The 23,082-nt window shown below is 40.8% G+C and overlaps 1 protein-coding gene across 3 annotated transcripts in view; it reads left to right on the forward strand.

Annotated features, from left to right (window-relative positions):
* The window catches only part of RORA (RAR related orphan receptor A), a 692,777-nt gene that overhangs the window by 496,671 nt on the left and 173,024 nt on the right, over positions 1–23,082 (forward strand). For all 3 annotated transcript variants that reach the window (XM_070500575.1, XM_044764779.2, XM_070500574.1), the window contains one exon: positions 17,776–17,805. In XM_070500575.1, the coding sequence (XP_070356676.1) occupies positions 17,776–17,805 (30 nt within the window). The remainder of the gene's footprint in view (positions 1–17,775; positions 17,806–23,082) is intronic.

The following is a 23,082-nucleotide window of genomic DNA, read 5'->3' on the forward strand; positions in this document are numbered from 1 at the left end:
GAAATGGAGTGGAATAATCTATCTATACGCTAAACTAAAGAAAAAATGAGAAAAGTGTATCTAGATGAATGCCATCTGAATTTTAAATTAAATATGAAGAATAAAATCATAAAAATAATTTTTGAAAATATAGCTGAATCTGTTTTTGGAATAGACGAAGTCTTTATAGTCATACAAGCAAAGGCAGAAACCGTAAATAAAAGACTACTAGACTTGAACCCACCCACTTAAATAAAATAAAATTTTTAAAAATTTGCACATATAAAAAAAGACAAAATTTAGAAAGAAAAAACAACATATGATTAACTTTACAGAATTATTACAAACTGGTAGGTAAAAGACTAATACAGTAGCCCACCCTTATCTGCAGAGGATATGTTCCAAGACCCCCAGTGGATACCTGAAACCACAGATAGTACCAAACCCTGTATATACTATATTTTATCTTATACATACATACCTATGGTAAAGTTTAATTTAAAACTTAGGATGTAAGGGATTAAAAATAATAACTAATAATGAAATAGAACAATTATAACGATATGCCATAATAAAAGTTACCATAGATCTCAGCAACCTCAGCATAGGATTTTTGCTTTCCTTATTAAGTTGAGGGCTTTCACCTTTCACTTCAAGGTAGCACTTTACAGCTTCTCTTTGGCATATCAGAATTGCCAGCATCTCTACTCTTGCACTTTGGGGCCATTATTGAGTAAAATGAGGTTGCTTGAACACAAGTACCACAGTTCTGCGACAGTGGATCTGATAACCCTACTAAGTGACTGACAGGCAGGTTGGGTATACAGTGTGGATACACCGGACAAAGGGATGATTCACGTCCTGGGCGTGATGGAGTAGGATAGTGCGAGATTTCATCATGCTACTCAGAATGGCAAGCAATTTAAAACCTATGAATTGTTTATTTCTGGAATTTTCCATTTAATATTTTCAGACCACCAGTAATTGAAACCACAGAAAGTAAAACCTTGGAGAAAAGGAGACTATTGTACCACAATACAAAAATAAGCAGGGATTATGGACAGCCGGTTAAAAGAGGAAATACAAAAGTCAGCAAACTTAGACAAAACAATCTCATAAGTCAACAAAGAAGTGTAAATTAAAAAAAGATACTTTTTAGTCAACTAAGTATCAGGATTCATTTTTCAAGATAATGTTCAGTGTTGGGGAGGGTGTACCTACTCCAGGAATTATAAATTGATAAACACTTTCTACAGGACACTTTAATGATATATATTCTTTTTAAAGGTTAAACTTTCAAGAATGTACTTTTTAAAAAAATCACAAATGTCAACCAAGATATATGTAACAAGGATATTTATGGTAGAATTATTTTTAATAACTAAAAAAATGGAAATGACATGAAGGGCTATGATTATCAATAAGTGGTGGAGTTAATGGGGGTTTTAATTATCTCCTCAAAAAATTTGTCTAAATGTTCTGCAATAAATAAGTATTGCTTTCATTTTTCAAAAATGATGATGCATCCTTCTTAAGAAGGATACTGGAATGCTTTCACGGTGGCATAGCAAATAGGGGGCAGGCAGTGGGAGTGGTTAGCCTAGGGGGAAGGAATATTTTATCACTGACATTGCTTAGAATTGTCAGCCCATGGTAATAATCAAAAGCAAACCAGCTTTTAGTCAGGCTCTGTATTGTTTTTAAATTATTGCCTGCACGCTGGGCGACGGCTCCCACGGCCTTCTCCTCTCCTTGATATATGATTGTGGCTGCTGAGGCTTCTGGAAAGAAAGAGGAAGGGGTGACACCTCCATTTCAGCATCAAGTATGTAAAAATCACTTGAAATTGGTACTTTATATCAGTTTCTACAAGAAAATACATAATCACTGCATGGCTACAAACACGGAAGCGCTGTTCCAGCTTACCCAGGTGGGCCTGCTTCAGGATGGAGTGGCAGCCTTGTAGGCTTTTGTATTCTGCATGTCTGTGGAGTCCCACCGGAGCCTCGTTTGTCCCATCGTACAGGAATTTCACAAGTGAGAGTTGCTGGCTGACAGAGAGGTATAGCTCGCGTCTCTCTCCCAGAGGAACCGTGAATGAGATACCATATAATATGAATGGATATCCCCCTAGGCACTCTATAAATTTATTATAAAGCACCGGATTTTGCAATAACAAAAATAACTTATGAAATTTGAGGAAAGTGTAAAAATGTGAAATTTATGTCTGTTCAGGGTCACCCTAGACCACAGATTCTCCTGAGTAACAGGCCTGATTTCATTAACACAAGAACAGGCCTTATTTCAGCCAGAGCAAGCAGGAATACTGCGACGTGTGAGTGGCTCTGAAGCTTCCAGGGTTTGGGAGCAGGAAGTAGACATGAGTCAACCAACTTTTCTGGAAGGAAATAGCAAATGTGTACAACTCTGTAAGTTGAGGCAGTAAGAACAGGTGCTTCGACAATACCTTGTTCACTTTAAAAATCCACTTTGTAAAAGATCCTTAGAGAGGTCAGATTTGAGTGTGGGGCTGTACCTGGAAGATTCGGGTTGGGGGAGGCCTCATTGGGGCAGCTGTGTGTGAGATGTATAGCATCTAACTTAGGCTTGTCGGTTTTGCAAAAACAGTATGTTGGGGTTGACGTAGCTCTTTAGATGTTTATTGTTCCAACTGGCTTGGCGTTTAGTTATCTTTTAAGGAAGTCATAAGGAGAGGTGAGATTTGTGGTACGGAAATTACTCAAAATCCTGCAAAAAGCAATGCATACCAACTGGAGTTATTTTCAGTTCATTAGAGCTGAAAAATCTCTCCCCCATATATTGTGCCGGCCAGTCAGGAGTGAGGGCAGAACATAAAGGCTCCCTCAGAAGACCGGCCCTTGTTTTTGCTCCTGTTAAAAACCCCTGAGAATCTCAGGAAACAGGGTCCCTGTTTCAGGTGCCCACCCTAAATGCAGGTACTGTTTGTGTATTACATCAGTTTAATGAGAAGACCATCTCACACTCATTAAGTTGATTTGAAAAATGATCGGAAGCTTCGCGACGATGTCCTTCGAGAATATGAATGCCTCCAAGGCTATATCCATTTTGGGAAAACCAGGTCTCTTACCTTTGCTCTGGCTTCACCTCAGCATTTTCTTCTGCAGCAGAAATAATGCATTTAGTCATTTTGGAACAACGGTTTAATACATTAATGATTGCAGGTGCTGTCCCTGGAATTTTGGCTCTGCAAACGTTGTATGGTGAGTGGGTCAAAGACAGCAAGCGAGGGTCATGTAGAGTGAGGGTTTTACGGAACCAGGATGCGCTGCAGTGTAAGCAGAAGCACCCCAAGTAATTAAAAGAGGTGAGGAATACGTGCTATGTAGACCGTCAAAGACACATGTGGCCATGTGGTGGGCTGCGGGAAAGAGAGGGGAGGGTGGAAGGGGCGTCAAAACGATATGAAATCAGAGAAATGCGGGCCTTCTACTCCTTGGCTTTTGGAATTAAGAAGTTGTCATACAATCCAAGCCAGCAGCTTGAGGGGATTTGGCTAATAGTTAACTTAATTTTTCTGGAATGTCCTTTTTTTCTGTAAGTCAGCCTAAGTGGAAAGTGGAGCTCTGGTCAATGAATCAAAGGCGGGCGGGGCCGGCTGGGAGGACCAATTCCCCCTGGATCCTATACATATTACTCCACTCCTTGGCTGTACTTCGAGTGCAGATTAAATGAATTGTTCCCATTAGCGAGCTGATAGCAAAGCCCTTTTAGATGAAGGAGACTCTGTACTTTGAATGTCACCGTGAGGAAAAGGTAGCCCTCATAGAAAAGTTGACAGTGCCACTTGTGGCAGTATTTTACTGTCATTGTTAAAACTATATAAAATGATGACTTACAGTAAGGCTCAGAGTTTCAGCATAATATATAATAATAATAAGACTTCTGTCAGCTTAGAAGTGATATCGGATTTGTCTGCGGCTTGATGGTTTATCTGAGGCAGGGTGGTTGTAGAAGCAGTGCTTGGTGCCAGACGTGCTGTCTGAGGCTGACTCATTCTCCTGTTGATGCTCCTGACTGAGTGCATTCACTCTGATTAGTCACTTCTGCCTTCATTTGCTGGAACTAAAATCCTGCAAGTTTACTTGCTTCATCCGTGTACCTTTGATAGCCATATTTAAAGCATCCTTTAGTAAATGACACCAACGATGACTCTTGGGGGAACAGTAAAAATCAAGAGGGTGTTGAGTTGGCCAAAAAGTGCCTGATGTCTGAGTTCAAAGCCGTCCGACCTTTACCATATTGGCATCAGGGGGATGACTTGTTTTGTTTGTTCTGTTACCTTGGAAACTGAGGCACAGGTTTCATTTGAGCAAATAAAGAGGAAGAGAATCAGTTATCTTCATCATATAGTAGTTGTAGGAATTATTTGGAATATTTAGATAGTGTATGAGGATCTTTTAAAATACAAATGGTCGATATGTTAGTGGGGTGAAAATATATGAGCAGGAAGAGGTCCCTGTCACGTACATTCTGTGATGGACATAAGCACCTGAAAAAAGTCAGCAGGGCCTCAAGTGACTAAGGATGAAAAGAGAATGTGCTAAGGGTTGGGCTAAATTAACATAGCCTGTGTCTTTTCAGTGCCCCCCCAAACAATTTTTGCTCTTGAAGCTCGTGGATGTGAAGAGCAATGATTGGGCTTCCCTAGGGAGAAGAGATGATTTCTGGGAACATGGATGGGGCTCATGCAAAAGGGCTGGCCAGAATGGAATTTGGGTCACCAGTTGAAGCTTTGGCTGATACTTGTACTGTTGGCTTTCCCCCTCAGCACCATGAGTACAGGGACCATTGCTATCTTGTCAGCTCTTGTATCCCCGTCACCTAACCTAGTGCCTGACAACATGGAGCAGGGAGAGAACAATCACACAGCCAACCAGGTTGTACAGATGGCGAGTCTGAGTTTTCGTACTTGAACACATCCTACTTTGAGCCAAAAGATCAGATTGTTTACATGTTGTCCATTAATGAGATGGTCAAATAGTTTCCAGCTTCCCAGGAGCTTTCCCAGAAGCAAGTTCCTTTGCTTCTGGGACCAAATTAGTGACAGTTCTGAAACTAGAGGTAACTAAAGCTACCTCACTGGATATGGGTTAATGTCTCAATTCAAAAAGGCACGGAGAGCGCTGTTTTAACATCGTGTGGGTGAAGGGCAAAGAGTGGAACACCTGGCTGTGGCAGAGCAGATGCACATGCATTTGGATAATATCACAGGAGTCCAGTCTCTCAGCCTGGTGGCTAGGAGTGTCCTTGAGGCTTGCGCAAGGCCCCTCCAGTCTCTTGTTCACAAATCCAAGGGGTAGGACAGAGGGGCACAGCCGTGCACCGTCTAAGCTCTGGTTTGCCAAGTCCATACTGTACAAAATGAGAAAGGACAACCAGAATGTAAAGTTAGGAGAGCTTATCAGTGAAGATTAACTCTGGTGGAAGGGAGGGGAAACCACGGGGAGCTCTTTGAGCCAGAAGACAGATGTTCATCTCTGATGCATTTTGTTGGGTGCCTTTGGTTCTTGGTGTAGACATGGGAATCCACTTACTGGATTCAGCCAGAGGAGGAAATAACCACAGTGATCACTGAAAATGTCACATGGCTGAACTCTGGCCCCACCTCTGCCATACAGGGGCCAGCTGACCTCAATCATGCCCCTCCACCTTTCTGACACTCAGTTTCCTCACTGAAGAATGGTTTAACAATATCTTCACTACTTACTTCACCGAGGGAGATGAGGAAGTCAGAAGGTGGGTTGAAAATGTGCTGCCAACTGTATGACAGTGAACGTTTTTACAATGGTTAACTGCAAGTTGCCCTTGAACAGCTTCAAGTGAGTTTTAAAAAGTAAGACTCCAAAAAAGAAAAAAAAAATGGAGAAATGCTACATCTTGTTTGAATGCGGATCAGATCACTATTCTGAATGAATTGAAATCACCTGCAAAGGGACCACGCTGCGAGTTAGCAACAACCATCTGCCTTAAAATAACCGCTTGAGAGAGTAGCCAGGATTTCTCGGGTTCTTGTTTGGGATCATTAACCAAAGGGACGTCTGATTCTGTTTAGGTTTCTATGTAGTCATGGTGGCCTGCTTTTAAGGGTGGCTCCTATTATATGCCACTGATGGGACTTTTCATCCAGCCAACAAAACATGAGCTGCTGAGAACAAAGAGAACCGAGCGAAAGATTGTCTAAGAGGGCAGACCCGTCGAAACTATAGTAAAAAGATGGCGAAGGGCCATGGGAGAGGCAGGTGGGATTCAAAGTCAGGTCTTCTGATTTATTTCTACTGCATGCTTCCTTCACACGGCCCTAACAAAGTCCAGTGCTCCCTCATCAACCAAGGACGTTATGTTCCTAAAATGTATCAGAGGTGACAAAATCATGATTGGAAAGATGAAGACCTCATTGAAAACAAAAATTTCAGGAGGAAAAATCCAAGGCATTAAATATTTCTTTTCATAAGTAAGAGGAAATGAATGACTAAATAAATGCATGTTCTGAAGATGTCTGCTCCCGGGAGCATTCGAACCTACTCTAGTGAGTAACACTTTCTTCAGCTGTTGAAGAAATACAACTGCTGCCTCTTCACACGCACAGGCAGAATCATTCACACACTTTATGTGAGAGAGACTGAGCCTCTCTTTTTTTTTTGTGAGGAAGATTGGCCCTAAGCTAACATCTTTGCCCATCTTCCTCTACTTTATATGTGGGATGCCTGCCTCAGCATGGCTTGATGAGCGGTGCCTAGGTCTGCAGCGGGGATCCAAACCAGTGAACCCCAGGCTGCCAAAGCTGAGCACGCAAACTTAACTACTACACCACCGGGCTGGCCCCTGAGCCTCTTTTTGAAGTTTTCCAGGCAGTAAGGACTTTTTATTATGAAAATTTCAAACATACCTACAAAGAGAGGCCACAGTGCAGTGTCCTCCTGTACACCCAACACCCAGATGGAATACTTATCAAGATTTTGCCACACGTCTGCATCTACTGTTTTTTCTTTGCTGAAGCATTTTAAAGCAGATCTCAGACACTGTATCATTTCATCCTTACATACTTCATATTTCCGTATGCAATTAAATGCCTGGTACTCTCCCATTCTCCCTTATTTGCTTTTCAAGGCCACTCAGAAAGGTTTTGTGGTTGTTATTTTGTTTTGTTTTCTGGACCTGCTCTGTAGCATAAACTCATTTTCCCTTTCTGTACTATACCCATACCCATGACTTGGACCCTATGGTTCAGAAGAGTATGAATCAAGAAATGATGCTGCATTATTCTGTTGAAGAAGAATGACCCCAAACTCACATATCAAATAATAATAATCCAAGGATTTAAAATCTGGGGTATACAAATACAAAGTAGAGCTATCTTAAAACAGTAAAAATAAAAAACTAAGTTTGGCAAAGAGTGTTTTGCCAAGCTGCTATTTCCTATTGGTACGAGCATAATTCAGTGGCAATGGCATCCTGACTTTTATTTTTAAATCACTTTCCATAGAAAGGAGATTGCTAAACCCAAGTCAACCTCTAAGCTGTTGTATCTAAGAACGCTGAGTCCTGAAATCATTGTTTGCAAAACAGCTTTCTCAGTCTCAGAAATGGGAGAGTTAAACTCCTCTGGATTGCCGTATGTGAGAAGTCACGGCAGCTCTTCTTCTCTTCTTGCTATAGCATATGGTTAAGTGGGAATTTTTCTGTAGGTTCTTTATTATCTCAGAGCCAATATGAGATTAGCTTTACAAGCTGGGTTATAACCTTTACAGCTTCTGTGTCGGGGATCCGTTAACAAGATCATAAAGATCTTTCTAACAGATGAGGCCCACGTGCCCTGTGTTCAGCTCTGGTAATAACCAAATTGATTTTATCAGAAGTGTTTAAAAGTGCCATTTTACCTTTTCTATTGATTGCCTGACCTCTGCTTTGGGTCCTGGGGTTGGTGTGTTGTCTCTCCCCCCTCACTCTTTGTATGTAGGCCTCTGGTTTCTCTTCACCTGCACAAACTTTTCCTTCTGCGCCTCCAGACCATCTCATTTAGCACTTGCCTCACCTCTCTGTTCCCCTTCTGTTCTCTGTACATTTCCAGGTGGCTAGGCTTCAGGGTCACAACCGGTAAACTAGATGCATGGCTTTTGGGAGCCCTCTTCATTCATTCAGTTGACAAATTTTCTTGAGCTCCTACTGTGTGCCAGGCACCCTTCTAAGCACTAAAAAAATACAGTAATAATGCAGGAACATGAAGTCCCTGCCTTTAAGAGTTGACATTGTTGGAAAGACATACAACAGCTATTTAATAGAATGCCAGAAGGAGAGAAACACTGTTAAGAAAAGTAAAGCAAAGTAGAGAATGGGGCGGGGAGCACAGTTCTAGATAAGCTGGTTAGGGAGCATCCTGGGAGGGGGTGGCCTTTGAGCAGAGGTCTGAGTGGATGGGAGGGAGGCCTGGGGAGATCAGGAGGAAAATCGGACCAGGCAGAGGGGATTGCAAGCAGAAAGGTCTCAAGGCTGGAGGAAGCTTAGAGCTCTAGAGAAAATTCAAGAAGGCCAGTGCAGAAGAGTGAGACAGGCCAGGAAGAGAAAGGAGGAGACGAGGTGGGGAAGCAGGCAGGCTGGATCGTGGAGGACCTTAGGAGCCATGGAAGGAGTTTGAGCAGGAGACTCATATGATCTGATTGACAGTTGAAAAAGTCAGTCTGGCATAAATGATGCTGGTGAAAACTCCACGGGTCTAACTGAGTGTCCTGTACAATTATGGGAAAACTTGAACACATTCAAACCTCTGAAGGCGCTAGGGAAGAATTTCTAGAAGCCTCTCTCCTAGCTTCTGGTAGTTGCTGGCAATTCTTGGCATTCCTTGGCTCATAGCTACATCATCCCAATCTCTGCCTCCATCTTCACATGACCGTCTCTGTTTGTCTTCCGTGTCTGTGTTTCCATTCATTATTTCATTTTATTCTCACAGTAACTCTGTGAGGTAGGTATTTTAATATTAACTTTCCTTTCTTATTATTAAAATTTTATTCATACAGTTTTATTATAGAAGTTTTAGAAAATGCAGACAAAGAAAATAAAATAAAAATCATCCATAATTTCTCCACTCAGAGATAATCACTCTCATTGATTTAGTGTATATGTTTTAGTCTTCTTTCCATACATGTTTGTTTGATTTCTTTCTTCTTTTGACAGAGATGGAATCGGACTATGCTTTGGGGCTTTGAATTTTTTGTTTCTATTAAGACAGCTAGAACATCTTTCTATACAATTCATTATTCATTTTCTTAGTGATAGTAGAGTGTTCCACAATGTAGACATACCATGGTTTATGTAACTCGTCCAATGCTGTTGACATCTGGGTGGTTCCTGCCTAAGGTTTTGCTGATAGAAACAATGCTGTGATGAGAACCCCATGTACGTCCAGGATTACCTCCTCAAGCCTACATTTCTAGTGCTCGAATTGTCAGATGAAAGAAGAAAATTTTTTTTTCCCTTTTTTTAGACATGAGGAAACTGAGGCTCAGAGAGACTAAGTATCTTGGTCAAACTCACTCGCACAGCTGGCAAGTGACAGAGCTAAGACTGCAATCCAGGTTTGCTGACTCTAAATCTCATGGGGGGAAATAGTTTGTCCATCTAATCTAATAATTATTCATGTAAATTCTGTGAATGCAAAGGAAATCCCTTGGTGACTACTTTCATTTCTTGACTTGTCACCCAGAAGTGGCCAATCCAGACAAACTGCCTAAAGTTCTGTCATCAGAGGCAAGTACAGAGGCTACAAATACATATTTAATAGGCGTTTTCATCTTTCCTCTTCAAGATGATAATAATGTTGACATTTTTAGAAATCCTTTACAGACTCTTGATATCCTGTATGTTCAGGAATTATTGAAGCTGCCTCTCCACTTCTCAACATTCATTTGATATCCCATTGGATCCTGAGGCTTTTAGTGTTCATGGTGGTTCTGACAGTGGAGCTCATTTCCTCCAAATTCACAACCTAATTCGCATTGTTTCTACTTCAGCAGATTCCCTCTCCTTTCTAGGTGCTTCAGGACATGAGTGAATCCATGGAATTTTTGCCTCCTTTTCCATAACTAGTATACCTTGATCTATCCTTGCTTCTGCCTCCAGGAGCAGACTTTGGGTTGAGGGTGACTGCAGATTTCTTCGGGCATGACTTGCCCTGGCCTGGTATGCTGGCTAGGATTTATGCTCCATGAGATATGACTTAGGTTGTCTGCACAAGGGCATGATATATGAAGCGTCCATAGTGCCTGACTTGCTTTGGGGCCACAACTCCATAATCTTTGGGTCATCCTCATCCAACCTGTTCTGGTAGCTTCGCACTGGAGGATTGCAGCTACACTGTTTGACAGCATCCAGGCAAGTCACCTACAGACAGTTCAAGTCAGTACCTGCCCATGTTAGTGGCAGAGATAAACAATTTCAACAGATTTAAGAGGTATGTCAAGTAAAGCATTTCCTGGAAAAGTATGAAAAGAGCTGTTGGGGCCGGCCCGGTGGCGCAGCGGTTGAGTTCGCACGTTCCGCTTCAGCGGCCCGGGGTCCGGGATTCGGATCCCGGGTGCGGACATGGCATCACTCATCAAGCCATGCTGTCGTAGGCGTCCCACATATAAAATAGAGGAAGATGGGCACGGATGTTAGCTCAGGGCCAGTCTTCCTCAGCAAAAAGAGGAGGACTGGCAGCAGATGTTAGCTCAAGGCTGATCTGCCTCAAAAAAAAAAAAGAAAAAGAAAAGAGCTGTTGATTTTTACTTGAGTTGAATGATTCACTTACAAGATAAAACTATTCAAGTCCAGATGGCTAAGCTGGAAGTGTTGATAGCTGTCAGTTCGCTTCTCTGCCAGAGCTTCAAGATCAAATTTAAGTCAACTAAGTAATATCTGATGGGCAGCTCCATTTTCAATATAGAGACTCAATAAAAGGAAATCAATTTGAAAGGACAAGAATTCTTATTATCCTTATTGTCCATTAGAACTGACCAAGCATTTGGTACCAGCCAGCCATAAGAGGAGCAATTACCCTCCTTAGGGATGGACTTTTCATAATGCCTTGAAGAGTAATCTCTAAGAGAAAAGATGAATATTTCTTAAATAAGTGCAATCTCAAATTTCTTTCTGGGATAGACTGATGGTCTCTTTCTGTTGCCTTTGCTGGGCACTAGGAATGTGGTTTTGTCCTTGGAACTGTTTTATCAAAGATAAAGGCAGCAGTTGAAAGAGGGGATAGCTCTGGCCTGCCTGTCCAAAATTAAAAGATATTTCTGGGCACAAATGTCAGGAAATATGACCTAGAGATGGAAGGCAATCACACACACACAAATTTTTTAATTCCAAAAACAGAAAAAATTCCTCTTATCAATGCCCATAACCATTTTTCAAACTAAAATGGATTTTTTTTCCACATTAAAAAGCACCTTGATTGGTAAAAGAGGTGAAATATTATTACTGAAACAACTCAACCTAGGCTCAAATCTAACATAAAGGAAACCTCGCATTAAAGTATTATTTATCTTCATAATTAGTATTTCTAAATGATTTTTAAAGGCTTTTTATGCAATTACAAAATGTTTGCTCGTCGTAACATTGCTAATGCTTTGATGCCTTCCGCGTGTTGTCCTTGGTCCCTGCAACCCTGGCACATAATTTATTTCTCTTTTGAGTGAACTCTAAGCATTAGTGTCCATTAAGAATTTTTGAAACAAAGTCTAGAGATTACTTGGAGCACTTTCAGTAATATGTACTGATTATCATTAATAGCTCTTTTGTCCTAGACAAGGACATTGTTTTGTTACATCGTGTTGTTTGGTGAAGCCCTACTCGGACAGTTCCTGATCCGCCTCCTGCATTGACTCTCTCCTTGACTGTGCGTGGAATGGAGTAACCTCATGGGACATCTCAGGATTTGGGGGGGGAGGGGAGGCACACGGCCAGCACAAAGTGCTATTTTTTCTTTATGCAACAATTGTTAGCCATTCAAAAAAAAAAAGCCTAAATACTGGACCTTGGTTTTTCAGCTAGTGTTCATGAGCTGCATATAAATGCTGTTTTAACTACTAGCTCCTTACAATGAGGAAATCAAAAAGGAGGGAGCAAGTGGACGCAGGAGATGGCAATCTTTGCCTGATGCTTGTTGATAATATGGCAGGAAGGAGGTTCAATGTTCCAGATTTTATTTTGAAACTTCTGCCTGAGCTCTCAAACGCTCATTGAGCAGATTATCTGTCTGTTTAACAACATTGCCCTAATGGGTATGCCGCCCAAGGGACAGCTATTTATCCAATGAAAGCATCTATGATTAGGAGCATCATTAGGTAGAAAGAGGCCCTATGCTAGGTGTCCCACGTGAATTATCTGATTGAAGTCTCACTACAAACCTGGCACTGAGAATTTTATCCCCATTTTATCAATAAGAAAAATGGAGGCTCAAAGAGGTTAAGCCGTTTGCCCACGGCCTCACAGCTTGAGTAATGGGCATCTTACTTAATTCAGTCATCTTGGGAGGAGGGAGAAGAGATCTTGTGCAGGCCTTCAGATTTGGAATCTTCCTTTTCTAGAAATTAAACGAAGAGTCAATGAGTGGGCCTAGTGTAGACTCATGAATTGGCCAATTAAAGATTCTGTTAATTATCATTTAGCACATACATGCTCCCTGCCGTGCAAACTCACTTGAAATATGGAAACACTGACATTTAAAAACAAAAAGAAGAAAAAAGAGAAACCTCACTGCATTTTATTTTAGGAATTCTTTGTCATCTTTGTTTTTCTTTTTGTTTTTTATTCTAATGCAGAACTTATCCATGTTGAAAATATCTCTATCTCAATAATTGTTATCTCATTGTGAAAGAAACAACAGAAATCATATAAGCTGAATATTGGCAAAAGGGGCAAAAGGGCAGCTCTGTAGCTAGAGACTTGTCCAGAATGCAGGGCCTCTGGAAATGCTAGGTTAGTAATTGGCATGTCTGGGGAGGAGGAAAGATGACATTTCTTACCAAAAAAAAAAAAGTTAAAATAAACTTGGTACCCAGACAATTGCCTCGAAACCAAGGGACAATAAGAAGTCCATGAAGGAACTTAATTGCTCCAAGACTTGGCACTGATTGGAAATATCAGATTGCATTCCTAAAGTTCTCTGCTCTGGAATAAGTATAACTCTGAAACAGCTGATAACCGTGACAGTGATAAATCTGTGGTATTTCCATGACATTTCCTTTGCTTTACTTTGAAGCATGGTCGGCTAAATAGAGTCCGGCAGCCCTGCTTTGGGTAGAGTATTTGTGGAGATTTTTCCTCTTAGTTTTAAAGGCATTAATTGGCAATTTAAAACTGCTGTCATATTGTTGAGTTAGAAATTACTCTAAAGCATTACCTAGAAATGTTTCTCTCTCTCTCTCTCTTTATATATATATGTGAAGTGGGTGAAATATAAGGAGTCTCACAACTCTATCAAAAGGTACCATTTTTCTGTAGCCCAGATAATTTTAAAATATCATCCAAAAGAAGTGTATCTTTTACTTATATAACCTTTTGTGGGTACTGCCTTCTTTCTTTTTTGGTTTTTAAAGGCAAAAAGAAAAAAGTTTCAGGGGGTTACCTTTGATTGTGAGCTACACTAGATTTTCTACCGTGCGAAATAGATGTCAGCCTGTTGCTTAGAAAGAGGAGGTTTGGTCTGGTAGCTAGAAAGCAGGGCAAGGAGCCATTGATCGATGAACTAGGAGGGAAATTAAGAAATTTTGTAGTTCAACTTTCTCTTTCTACAGACGAGAAAACTAAGGCTCAGAGAAGTTAAGTGACTTGCCCAAATCGTCCAGCGAGTTCACTGTTGGCTCAGGGTTTGTGAGTGCTTCGTGTTTAGAAAGTTGGTCCCACCCTATCCCTCTCCACAACTCCAAGAAGTCCCGATCTCTGTAGAGAGCGTCGCTCTGCTCCGTGGCCTGTCGGCGAATCTCTGGGGAGGATCCTGGTGTTCTTCCCAGTCATTTGGAAGTGAATCAAAACCTTCACCACTTGGTTCAACACCCTTTGGTGGTGGTGATCAAAGTCCTTTGCCCGTGCTGATCAGCAGGCTGGACAAGGCAGCCACTTGCCAGTGAGCAAATAGCTTCCCTTGATTTTAGAGAGTAGTGTCCCGTGGAGTTCAGAGTCTAGGCAGAATACTTACTTATAAGAGATTTGATTCTGTCTCATGCTCTCCTCCAGCAAATATGAATTTTCAAGTCAGAACACTTGGTCTGAGAACCAGAGTCCTAGGCTGCGAGGCGGTATGACACCCAGGGACATCATGAGGAGCTATGCATAGCTTTCAGTAGAACATTCCAGTTCAACTTTGTTAAAATAAGACTGTGGGCTGTGTGGGCTGCCCACCCTGTGTCAAAGTAAATAATTAACCTTTAAATCACACTTCCCAACTTGTAAAGCTCTTTATTACACATTACTTACACATCCTTCTTTCATTTTAGTTTGCACAGCAGCCTTTTCAGTATTATGATTGTATACAATTGTAAAGACTAGGAAATTCAGGCCCAGAGAACTTGCGTCACTTGCTCAAGGGTCTCTCAGCCAAGAGGCGGGAAAGTGGATGGACTAAGAATGCAAGCTCAGGTCAGCTTGGCTCCAAATCCAGTTATCTTAAGAGCTGCCTTTAGAAAGTTTACTCTTTTCTGCTTCTAGGCAGAATTAGAGTTATTTGCCTCCTAAATACTCATCATAATTTATCTTTAGAAAACTCACTTCTCTGAAAATTCTTAATTCAGAGCTGCTGCTACTGGTAGCATTAGATTTGGATAAGTCTTTCCCCTTCCACTTAAGGACAAAAGTGGACAACGTGTGACTGCTGAGATCTCATTGAAGAGGAACTCCATGACGAGAAAGACAGGTGTCCTGCATCCTCTGGAGAAATGAGAAGAAAAAGGAAAGAGAAGACCCTCTCCCCCTCCCACCACCATTTATGGGTGAAGAAATGGCTGCTGGTCACAAACCAGGGCACACAGGCCTCTCTGTCCATCTCTTTCACCCAAGCCCTGGGGGCTTCCTGGTTTAAATGAGGCTGGGGGACAGGGCCCTGTAGGTTTCACTTACTTAGGGAGCTGAGTGCTGAGTGGTATGCTCCAGGGAGTAAGTAAATCTTTTTTTGAATATCTACTCTTTTGAGAGGCTCTATCTGTCCCAGGGTTTTTAAATACGTACTGTGGACACACTACCGGTCCGACATTAACCTTTCACTGAAAACTTTTTATTGTGCTGATTAAACTCCTCTGAGCCTCGGTTGGCCCATCTGTGAAGTGAGAAGGATGTTTTCTGCTTTTTGTACGCTTCTTGGGAGTCCGTTGCCAGGCAGTACTAGAGCTTCTGCAGAGAAAGGAGGCACACAAATGCACGATGTTAGCGGGATCATAATTGTTATTTTTCAGGAGAGAAGGCGGAAGGGCATTCCAATAAATTTTCCAGTCATTCCATTAAATTTGTCTTTTTTATGTTCATATTGTTTTCGTTTGCTTGCTTTTTCTTGGGAAACAGAATTTTGTCTTCATAATGGCTATTAAGTAAAAAAAAAAAAAAATTAAATATTATGCACAGTCCTGTCTGTATAATTAGGACTTATAATATACTTTTCAAAAATACATTGCTTTCATGAGAGGCATGTGTTTTTTAAGCCTTTCTCCATAAAAGTGTGTTTATAATTTATTGATATATTTATATGTAGTAGATATAATTTACATTGTGTTTGTACATGTTAGAGTTGCCGGACAAAATACAGGAGGATTAAATATACAAAAAATTAATATCCGAAATTCAAATTTAACTGGGCCTCCTGTATTTTATCTACTAAATCTGGCAACTCTTACATAGATCTATCCCCTAGTTACTTATATTGATCACTAATTGGCGTTAAACAAAATTGAGGCCCTGAGTTTGTGCTGCTGCCGCCCATGCTTTCTCCTGGAGACAGCTACAAGAGGTTTTAGCTCTGTGCTCCTGTGATCTCAAAGGTCAGGCAGGCTTCTTGGAAAGATTTTCAAAATCTATTATCAATGTAATCATCATGACAATATTTGATGAGAACACTGTCTCACGCTGTATAATAAATTTAAGCAGAAAAGTCAAAGCAGTGGTATTTTCATCAGGCCTTTGGATGTCAGGAGAAAAGAGTTCCACACTCAGCGAATATAGATAGGTCTGTTTTGGGCTGTGTTAAATCCAATTGTGTGGAGATCCTGAATAATCAGGAGTGACAGCATAAGCACTTTCTCTTCAAAGTGATTTTACAGAAAGTATTATTTCCTAAGGAAAGTACACGTATAGTTCTCATAATGCTGAAAGAGCACTAATGTATCAATTTATTGGTGTTGGTGTCATGTGCTAGAGTTGCAAATTGTATTCAGATTTTAAACTTTACTCACTCTTGCTGTTGGGGGAAGTTTCCTTCCCATGATAAAGCTGATTTCAAAAAATTCTAGAATACTTTTGTAGTTCCCCTATGAGAGCCTTCAAGGCATTTAGCAGAAGATTCTAACTTCACTTTGCGAAGCCAACTCAAACATGGTGAAAAACAATAGTTTAGTTTTCCTCAATAAAAAGGAAAAAAAAAAAAGAATTTGAGTTGGGCTATGTAATTTCAGCTTTCCTAAATAAGTCCTTTGGAAAATTGTAGGGGGAGCAAGTGTGTGATTTTGGTCTTGGCATACAACTTTGGAACTAACCTTTTTTTTTTTTTAATGTCTACCATGGATTTTCATAACGGATTTCTTCCCTGTACGATATGTTCCATAGCTAAGTAATAGGTCTGATGTGGGTGCCAAATTTTTCAACAACTTTTACTTTCCAGAGGAGGGTTAAATAGTTCTCTCAGTAGTTTCTCTAAAAGAAAAAAAGTTTCAAGGTTTACCACAGTTCTTAGTCACAAGCTAAATGTTTTCAAGAGCTTTATTACTTTGAGCCTATTTAGTCTCAAGAATGTCCCCCAAGAAGAACAAAACATAAAGAGCTCAAAATGGAGTACTTCTGAAGCAGAGATAGTACGCTGTTTGAATGGAAGCATGTATTCACATCATCTTTCTATGGACTTACGTGCCAAACCTTGCTTAGTTCCATTCGTCACCTGCTCTCTGTAAGTCATCCTGGAAACATCAGGGGTGCTGACTCATGAATCCCTCATGGTTGCCTACAATTTGTGTTCATTTTGGTGCCATTTAGAGAGAAGTAGCAGTCACTCCCCTTCTGACCTTAATGAGGACAGACAGATATGTACATTTTGTGGCTATTTCCCTCCCCATTAAAAGCTATGCTTCATGTGAGCAGGAAGAGTCATTTCATTAAAAAGTAAACACAGAATCAATGGCCATGGCAAATTAATTGCTCTGTTGCTCAGCTCACTCTTGTCTGAGTAGGTTGGCATCATTCTCTTGTGCCTTAAATCTCCCTCACTCTGCCTATAAACATGATCTTCTCCTCTATTTAAAATAACAAATGAGAGTCTTCTCTCACTCTGTTTAATTACTGTTCGTGCTGCTTCTTTTTACCACAGAACCTCTTAAAACCAGTAGGTGATGCTCACTCTCCCCATCCTTCATGGTTGCATTACTCTGGGGCAGGTCCAGTGACACTGCCATGTAAGATTAAGACTAACCTTGTCTCTACATCACCATCTAACAAAATGCCTTCCTAAATACACTGTGAATAATGTACATTCCAAGAAGCACACAGGACACTTTCTTACCTTTGTCATTATTTCTTCTCTTCTAGGTATCTCAGTAACGAAGAAGACACATACATGTAAGTAATGCATTTTTTTTTTGTCCAAAGTTTTCTGAAGAGCTGGAATTCGCATATGTCTGGCTGCTGTGACCCTTCAAAGTATAAACTAATGTTTCAGCTGTGATCCATGGTCAACAGAGGTCAGACTTTTCTACCTGTAGTGGTCGGCAATGGTACATCTCCTCCTGTTTGTACTGAGTGTGTGTTAAAGAGAGTCTAGACATATTCTGATGAATTCTAGTGGTTCAAGCCATTAATCTTTAGAAAAATCATAAAATCTAGCCAGGAGGATCAATTAATTACTTACTCATAACGCTTACTCTGGATCCTTCTTAGAAAAGTTGGTATGTTTCTAGGAAACATCACCTTGATTTCTTTTAAACTTTGGTCTCCTTTTCCTCACCATTAGTTCATGGTTTAGGCTGTTTTGTACTTGTGTCTGTGGAGCAGAGATATTGACTGGGAAATAGGCGCTGTTACTCGACCATGAGTGTGGCCTATGAGGGCCCTGGTAAATGGCATTTTACGGTAGTTTGATGTGGAAATGTGTGCTGGATTTATACTCTGTATTCATTCCCACTTCTCAGGTTCAACTGCTTTCATCAATTGCCTTCATTCAAACTATACCATAAGTTTACAAACTCACGTCAATGTAAAGTGTTGTGATTTGCAATCTGAGCAATGATGTTTGACTGTGCCTTGAACCTCAGGATAAAACCAATACGTCATTGATGCAGACAGTCAACTTTCACTGTACTTGACCAGCATATTCAGACTTTGAATTAATAGTGTCATTAGAATTTGATAACTATTTTAGACCACAGATTTGTGCTACCTATGAGATGTGTTTGGGCATCCTTCTAAGGCAAGCAGTGGAGATACTTATGGCACAATTTAGGGCCAACAAAGACGTGTCCCCAAATTTTTCCTAATTATGGTTTTAAAATTTTTTGATTTCATGTGAAACATTTGGGGGGAAAAATCTGTGTAACATCAAAGTAGTTTATCTTGTGCCTCAGTTGATTCTTGAAATCTGCTCTTGGGTTTGTCTGTCTGTCTATCTGTATTTGTAGCAAACAAAAAAGCAAAAAGCCCCACCAAATTCGATGTTTGCCTGACTTTTAGGGCCCTGTCCTGCATTCTCTCCACGTGGCTCTCCCATGGGCTTCAACAGAATGTTTGTTTGAGGAAAGATGAAAAGGTCAGGCCCATGACGGACACATGATCAGAACAGCACCTCCATCTCTCAATGCACAGCTCCCGTTGGCTGTCCTCCATCAGGGTAGTCTGTGGCCCTTAGCTTTTTGGGGGTTGTTTTGTCGTCGTTGTTGTTGTTGTTCTTGCTGTTGTCGGTGCATAATTGAGCTCATGATGACTGAGAGATTGACAGTGCAGGAGACTGAAGTCCTCTGTATATCCGCAGGGCAGGCATGGTACAGAGCGCTTCCTTGCACAGCCTTGCCCATGAGCTCGTCCCTGGCCTGGAGGGACCCACTCTAGAGGTGGTAAGTAATTCAGTCTTTCTGCTAGCTCAGTCCTGGGCCTCTCCTGGACAGGGGCGGATGATTGTGCCTACTGTTTATGGTGGTTTGGGGTATGGACTCCTGGCCACCTGGCAAAATACAGAAAGCCGCTATGTGCATTATGACTTGGCTCTTGGATAAGTGGACAAAACCACTAGTTCAAGTTCGTTGGATACAAAGAGTATCCTCAACTAATAAGAGAGAGACCATAGATATTAGTTCATAGATAGACCATCCATCCATAAGGACCTTCAAGGAATTATCATCCCTGAGCATAATTTCAATGGCCTATTACAGAAACAATAACCAGTGGTTGGATTTAAATTCGTGGAAGAATTTAGGTGACAGCATGAGAGTGGTGGCTAGTGAGGAAGAACAGATGTTCCAGTAAGAGGCAAGGTAACCAAGTTGGCCTTGCAGCAAAGGTTTAACTAACTTCATCAGCCATACCTGCTTTAAAACAAAATCAAGACATAACCTGAATGGGTGGATTTTGATTGCCTAACTATGAAAATCAGCAGGAAAATTCTTAGGCCTTAAGTAGAAAATAAATGTAGAAAGACTTAAAATAAAGCTCCCTTAATGTAATTCAGATATTAATTGACAGAAAGACTTAAATCAGAAATCATCTGGGTTTTTTATTGATATTTACTTTCATGATTTGGGCGAGAGGGCCCAAACTGGGCCAATGACAAGATGGAAAGAATAGCACCTGACTAGAGAGTTGACACAGAACTTTGCACATGCCAAGGAGAAATTGAATTGTCCAAGTTGCACGTTAGTGAAAGTCTCCTGTGCCACTTGCACATGGAGATTGTTTTTGTCACCCAACTCAGCAGACAGCCCATCACATTTCTTATCTTAGCATCTCTACAGGGCCCATGACTTGTGAGGAAGAAGAAAATCAATCAGTTCTTTCTCTAATAACAGTCACCCAAATGACTTCTTCTTTAGCATCTGTCGGATTTTTCTTGAAAACTGAACTGTCCTAACTTGCCTATAAGTTTTCTTAAGATATTAAATTCCAACTCCTCTTAAATCATTTTGACATCTGTTCTTCAAAAAGTTTCGCTATCAGTGAAGTGTATGAATTCATCTTTGTACTGTCTCCAGACTTCCATATTTAGCCAGAGTTCTGGAAACCTTGGTCAAGACTTGACTACATAATCATTGACAGCTGAAGTCACCCCCTATTAGCAGTTTCAATCTGGGTTTCCTAACTGCCCTCACTGAGAGATCGTTCAACTTACAAATTAACATGTACAGTTGCAGAATATATTATCAGACCGCAGTGTCAGCTCACAGGTACACCAGTCAGAGGTGCGAGAAATACAAAATGAACCTGAATCATTGTGACATCCGATAACATTTTAGGCCACCTTGTTATCTAGAAAGCATAGGTATTGCTTCTGTTAAAAAAAAAAAAAATGTTTTGGGTGATTTGAGCCAGAAATTCCCAGGAAAAGAATACTAATTGTTGATTCAGAGGACTCCATAAGCGTGGTCTTGGGAGAACTCAGATTCTCCTGAGTTCCTGAGAAGGGCGCCTTTGTCATGAACTTCACTTGGCCAGTGGGGGAAGGTAACGCTTTGGGGCCTCTGGTACAAAGTCATCATGACCAAACTGGTCAAGGAGTTCTTCTATTTGTGATGTTCTTCAATTGCTCATAGGAAATGCTGCCATTGGTTTTTGGTGTGTGAACATAAAAGGGAGTTTTGGCTTGTGGGATAGGGACCTACTAGAGAAATTTTACACTGTGGTGTAGAATTTCGATTTCATTTTTGTGGTGACTATCTAGCACCTGCATTTGGTTGGACACTTTCAAGATCGCTTTTGCTTTGGTGTTTCACAAGTTTGTTCTGGTCTCTTTCCTGCTGAAATAGTACCATGCGGATAAATATCTTTTTCTTGGAATCGGCTGCTGTCTTGGTTTTTATTATTTGCCAAGGACAACTGTTCATTTGCTCCTGACTTCTTCATCTGATTCTATTTGGATAGTTCTGCATTCACTAAAATGTTAGAAGATAACAAATACGGAGGTGAAAAATGCAACAGATCATCTTAGCTCTTTCCAGCTCCTGGGAAATTTAACATCTTAGAGTTACAACCTTGGGGAATACATCAGGCAGCTACTACAAAGCAGACCCAAAAGATACCTGGTAGGCCCCTGGGATTGCTTTGAGAGGCAACAGACCATTGTCGCTTCCTCCTCTTCTCATCCTTGTTTATATTCTTTATTCTTCCTGTTTAAGACTGTTTTACTCTCTTTCTTCCACCCTCAGGAACAGGCACTTAGAAACATACTTAAATTGCAGGTTACTCAGTAAGCAGTCAGGAAAATGCCTCAGTTCAATCTAATTTAATGTCAGTTTTCCCTAATAAATAACAAAATATGCTTCTGAACCTTCCAAAATATTTTAATTTTAACACGAATAGCTATTAAAAGGTAATTTAGTACATTTTCAAATGCTTGGTTGCTGCAGGCTAATACCTAAAATATAAAATTAAAGTACTATATTATTTATAAAGAGATTTTAGTTCTCAATAGTAAAAATACTTTAGTACAAATCAGAATATTTCTTTGACAAATAATCCTTTGTATCTGTAAGGGAAAAAAAAGTGTTTATTGCAATCATTTAAAGTGGAATAGGTTAATGTATTCACTTTTCACCCCTGGAGACATGGCTTTGAATTTGACTTAGAGAAAATTAGTTTTGAGGCCTCAACCTCCTCTCCTTAGGCATTTGTTGATACCACAAAACCAACCCAACAATTTGTCACAATTGTTGCCATTTGCTCAGGAGGTCCAAGAACTAGAATAACCTTATTTTCTTGTTTTCTTTTCCTTTCCTTGAGGCCATTCTTTTTGGTTGTAGATTCTTAGCAACCCCAACCTTGGGGCTCCCCCACGTTATTTTCACAGTCCAGGAAAACTCAGGAACCGTTCTTGGCAAAGCTAATGGAAGGTGCTTTGGTTATAAAGTTAATAGGTTGCCGTGGCAACGCGTGTGACTCATGGTGTGACTCACGGCAATTACAATTTCAGTTGCCGGCTCGGTGTTTCATTGGGACAGACCTGAGAAGAAGCCACACTGAAGTTCTTTTAGTAGGCTCTCATCCAGATCCTGTCTACCCATTGACAAACAGTCAGGAAAAGGGATAACCCAGCGCTCACAAAGTAGCCAGAGGATTCATTTCTCAGCTTGCTAAGGCTCTTGGCCATCCCAGACATTACGCCTGACAACGATGGGACATGACCAAAATACAGGTGCTGCCCTCTTAGAGGGCTAATCAATGGACAACTATTTATTGAGGACCTACTATGTGCTGACAGGTTCTTTGCCCTCAAGGAGCTTACAGACTAGGTTAAAAGGGGTGACTAGGGAGAGTGGGGACGTGGTCACTGAAAACACAAATGCCAAGTGTACCATTTCCAGAAGATTCAGCTCGTAACTTGGAAGCAGACCATGCTGAAAGTGTGAGAGAGGAGAAAACAATTAGATCATCCAGGATTCTGATCCTGTGACCTAAGCATACAAGAGCAATGAAGGGAAAGGTAACAATTTAACCCTGGGTGCTAAAAACTGTCCCTGTGGCTCCTCTCCACCCATTCTCACCCAGAGTAACACCTATTGAGTGCCTTCAAGGTCAACCAGTCCAAGGAAGTAAAAATTCCCCATACTGTCTGAAAACGTTTGCCCTGTTAGACTCAGCCTGCAGAACGAGAGCCAAGGCCTCCTGGGCTTAACAGGATTTCTCCGTCTCATCATA

Source organism: Equus asinus, chromosome 2 (genome assembly GCF_041296235.1).
Source record: "Equus asinus isolate D_3611 breed Donkey chromosome 2, EquAss-T2T_v2, whole genome shotgun sequence".
Lineage (NCBI taxonomy): Eukaryota > Metazoa > Chordata > Mammalia > Perissodactyla > Equidae > Equus > Equus asinus.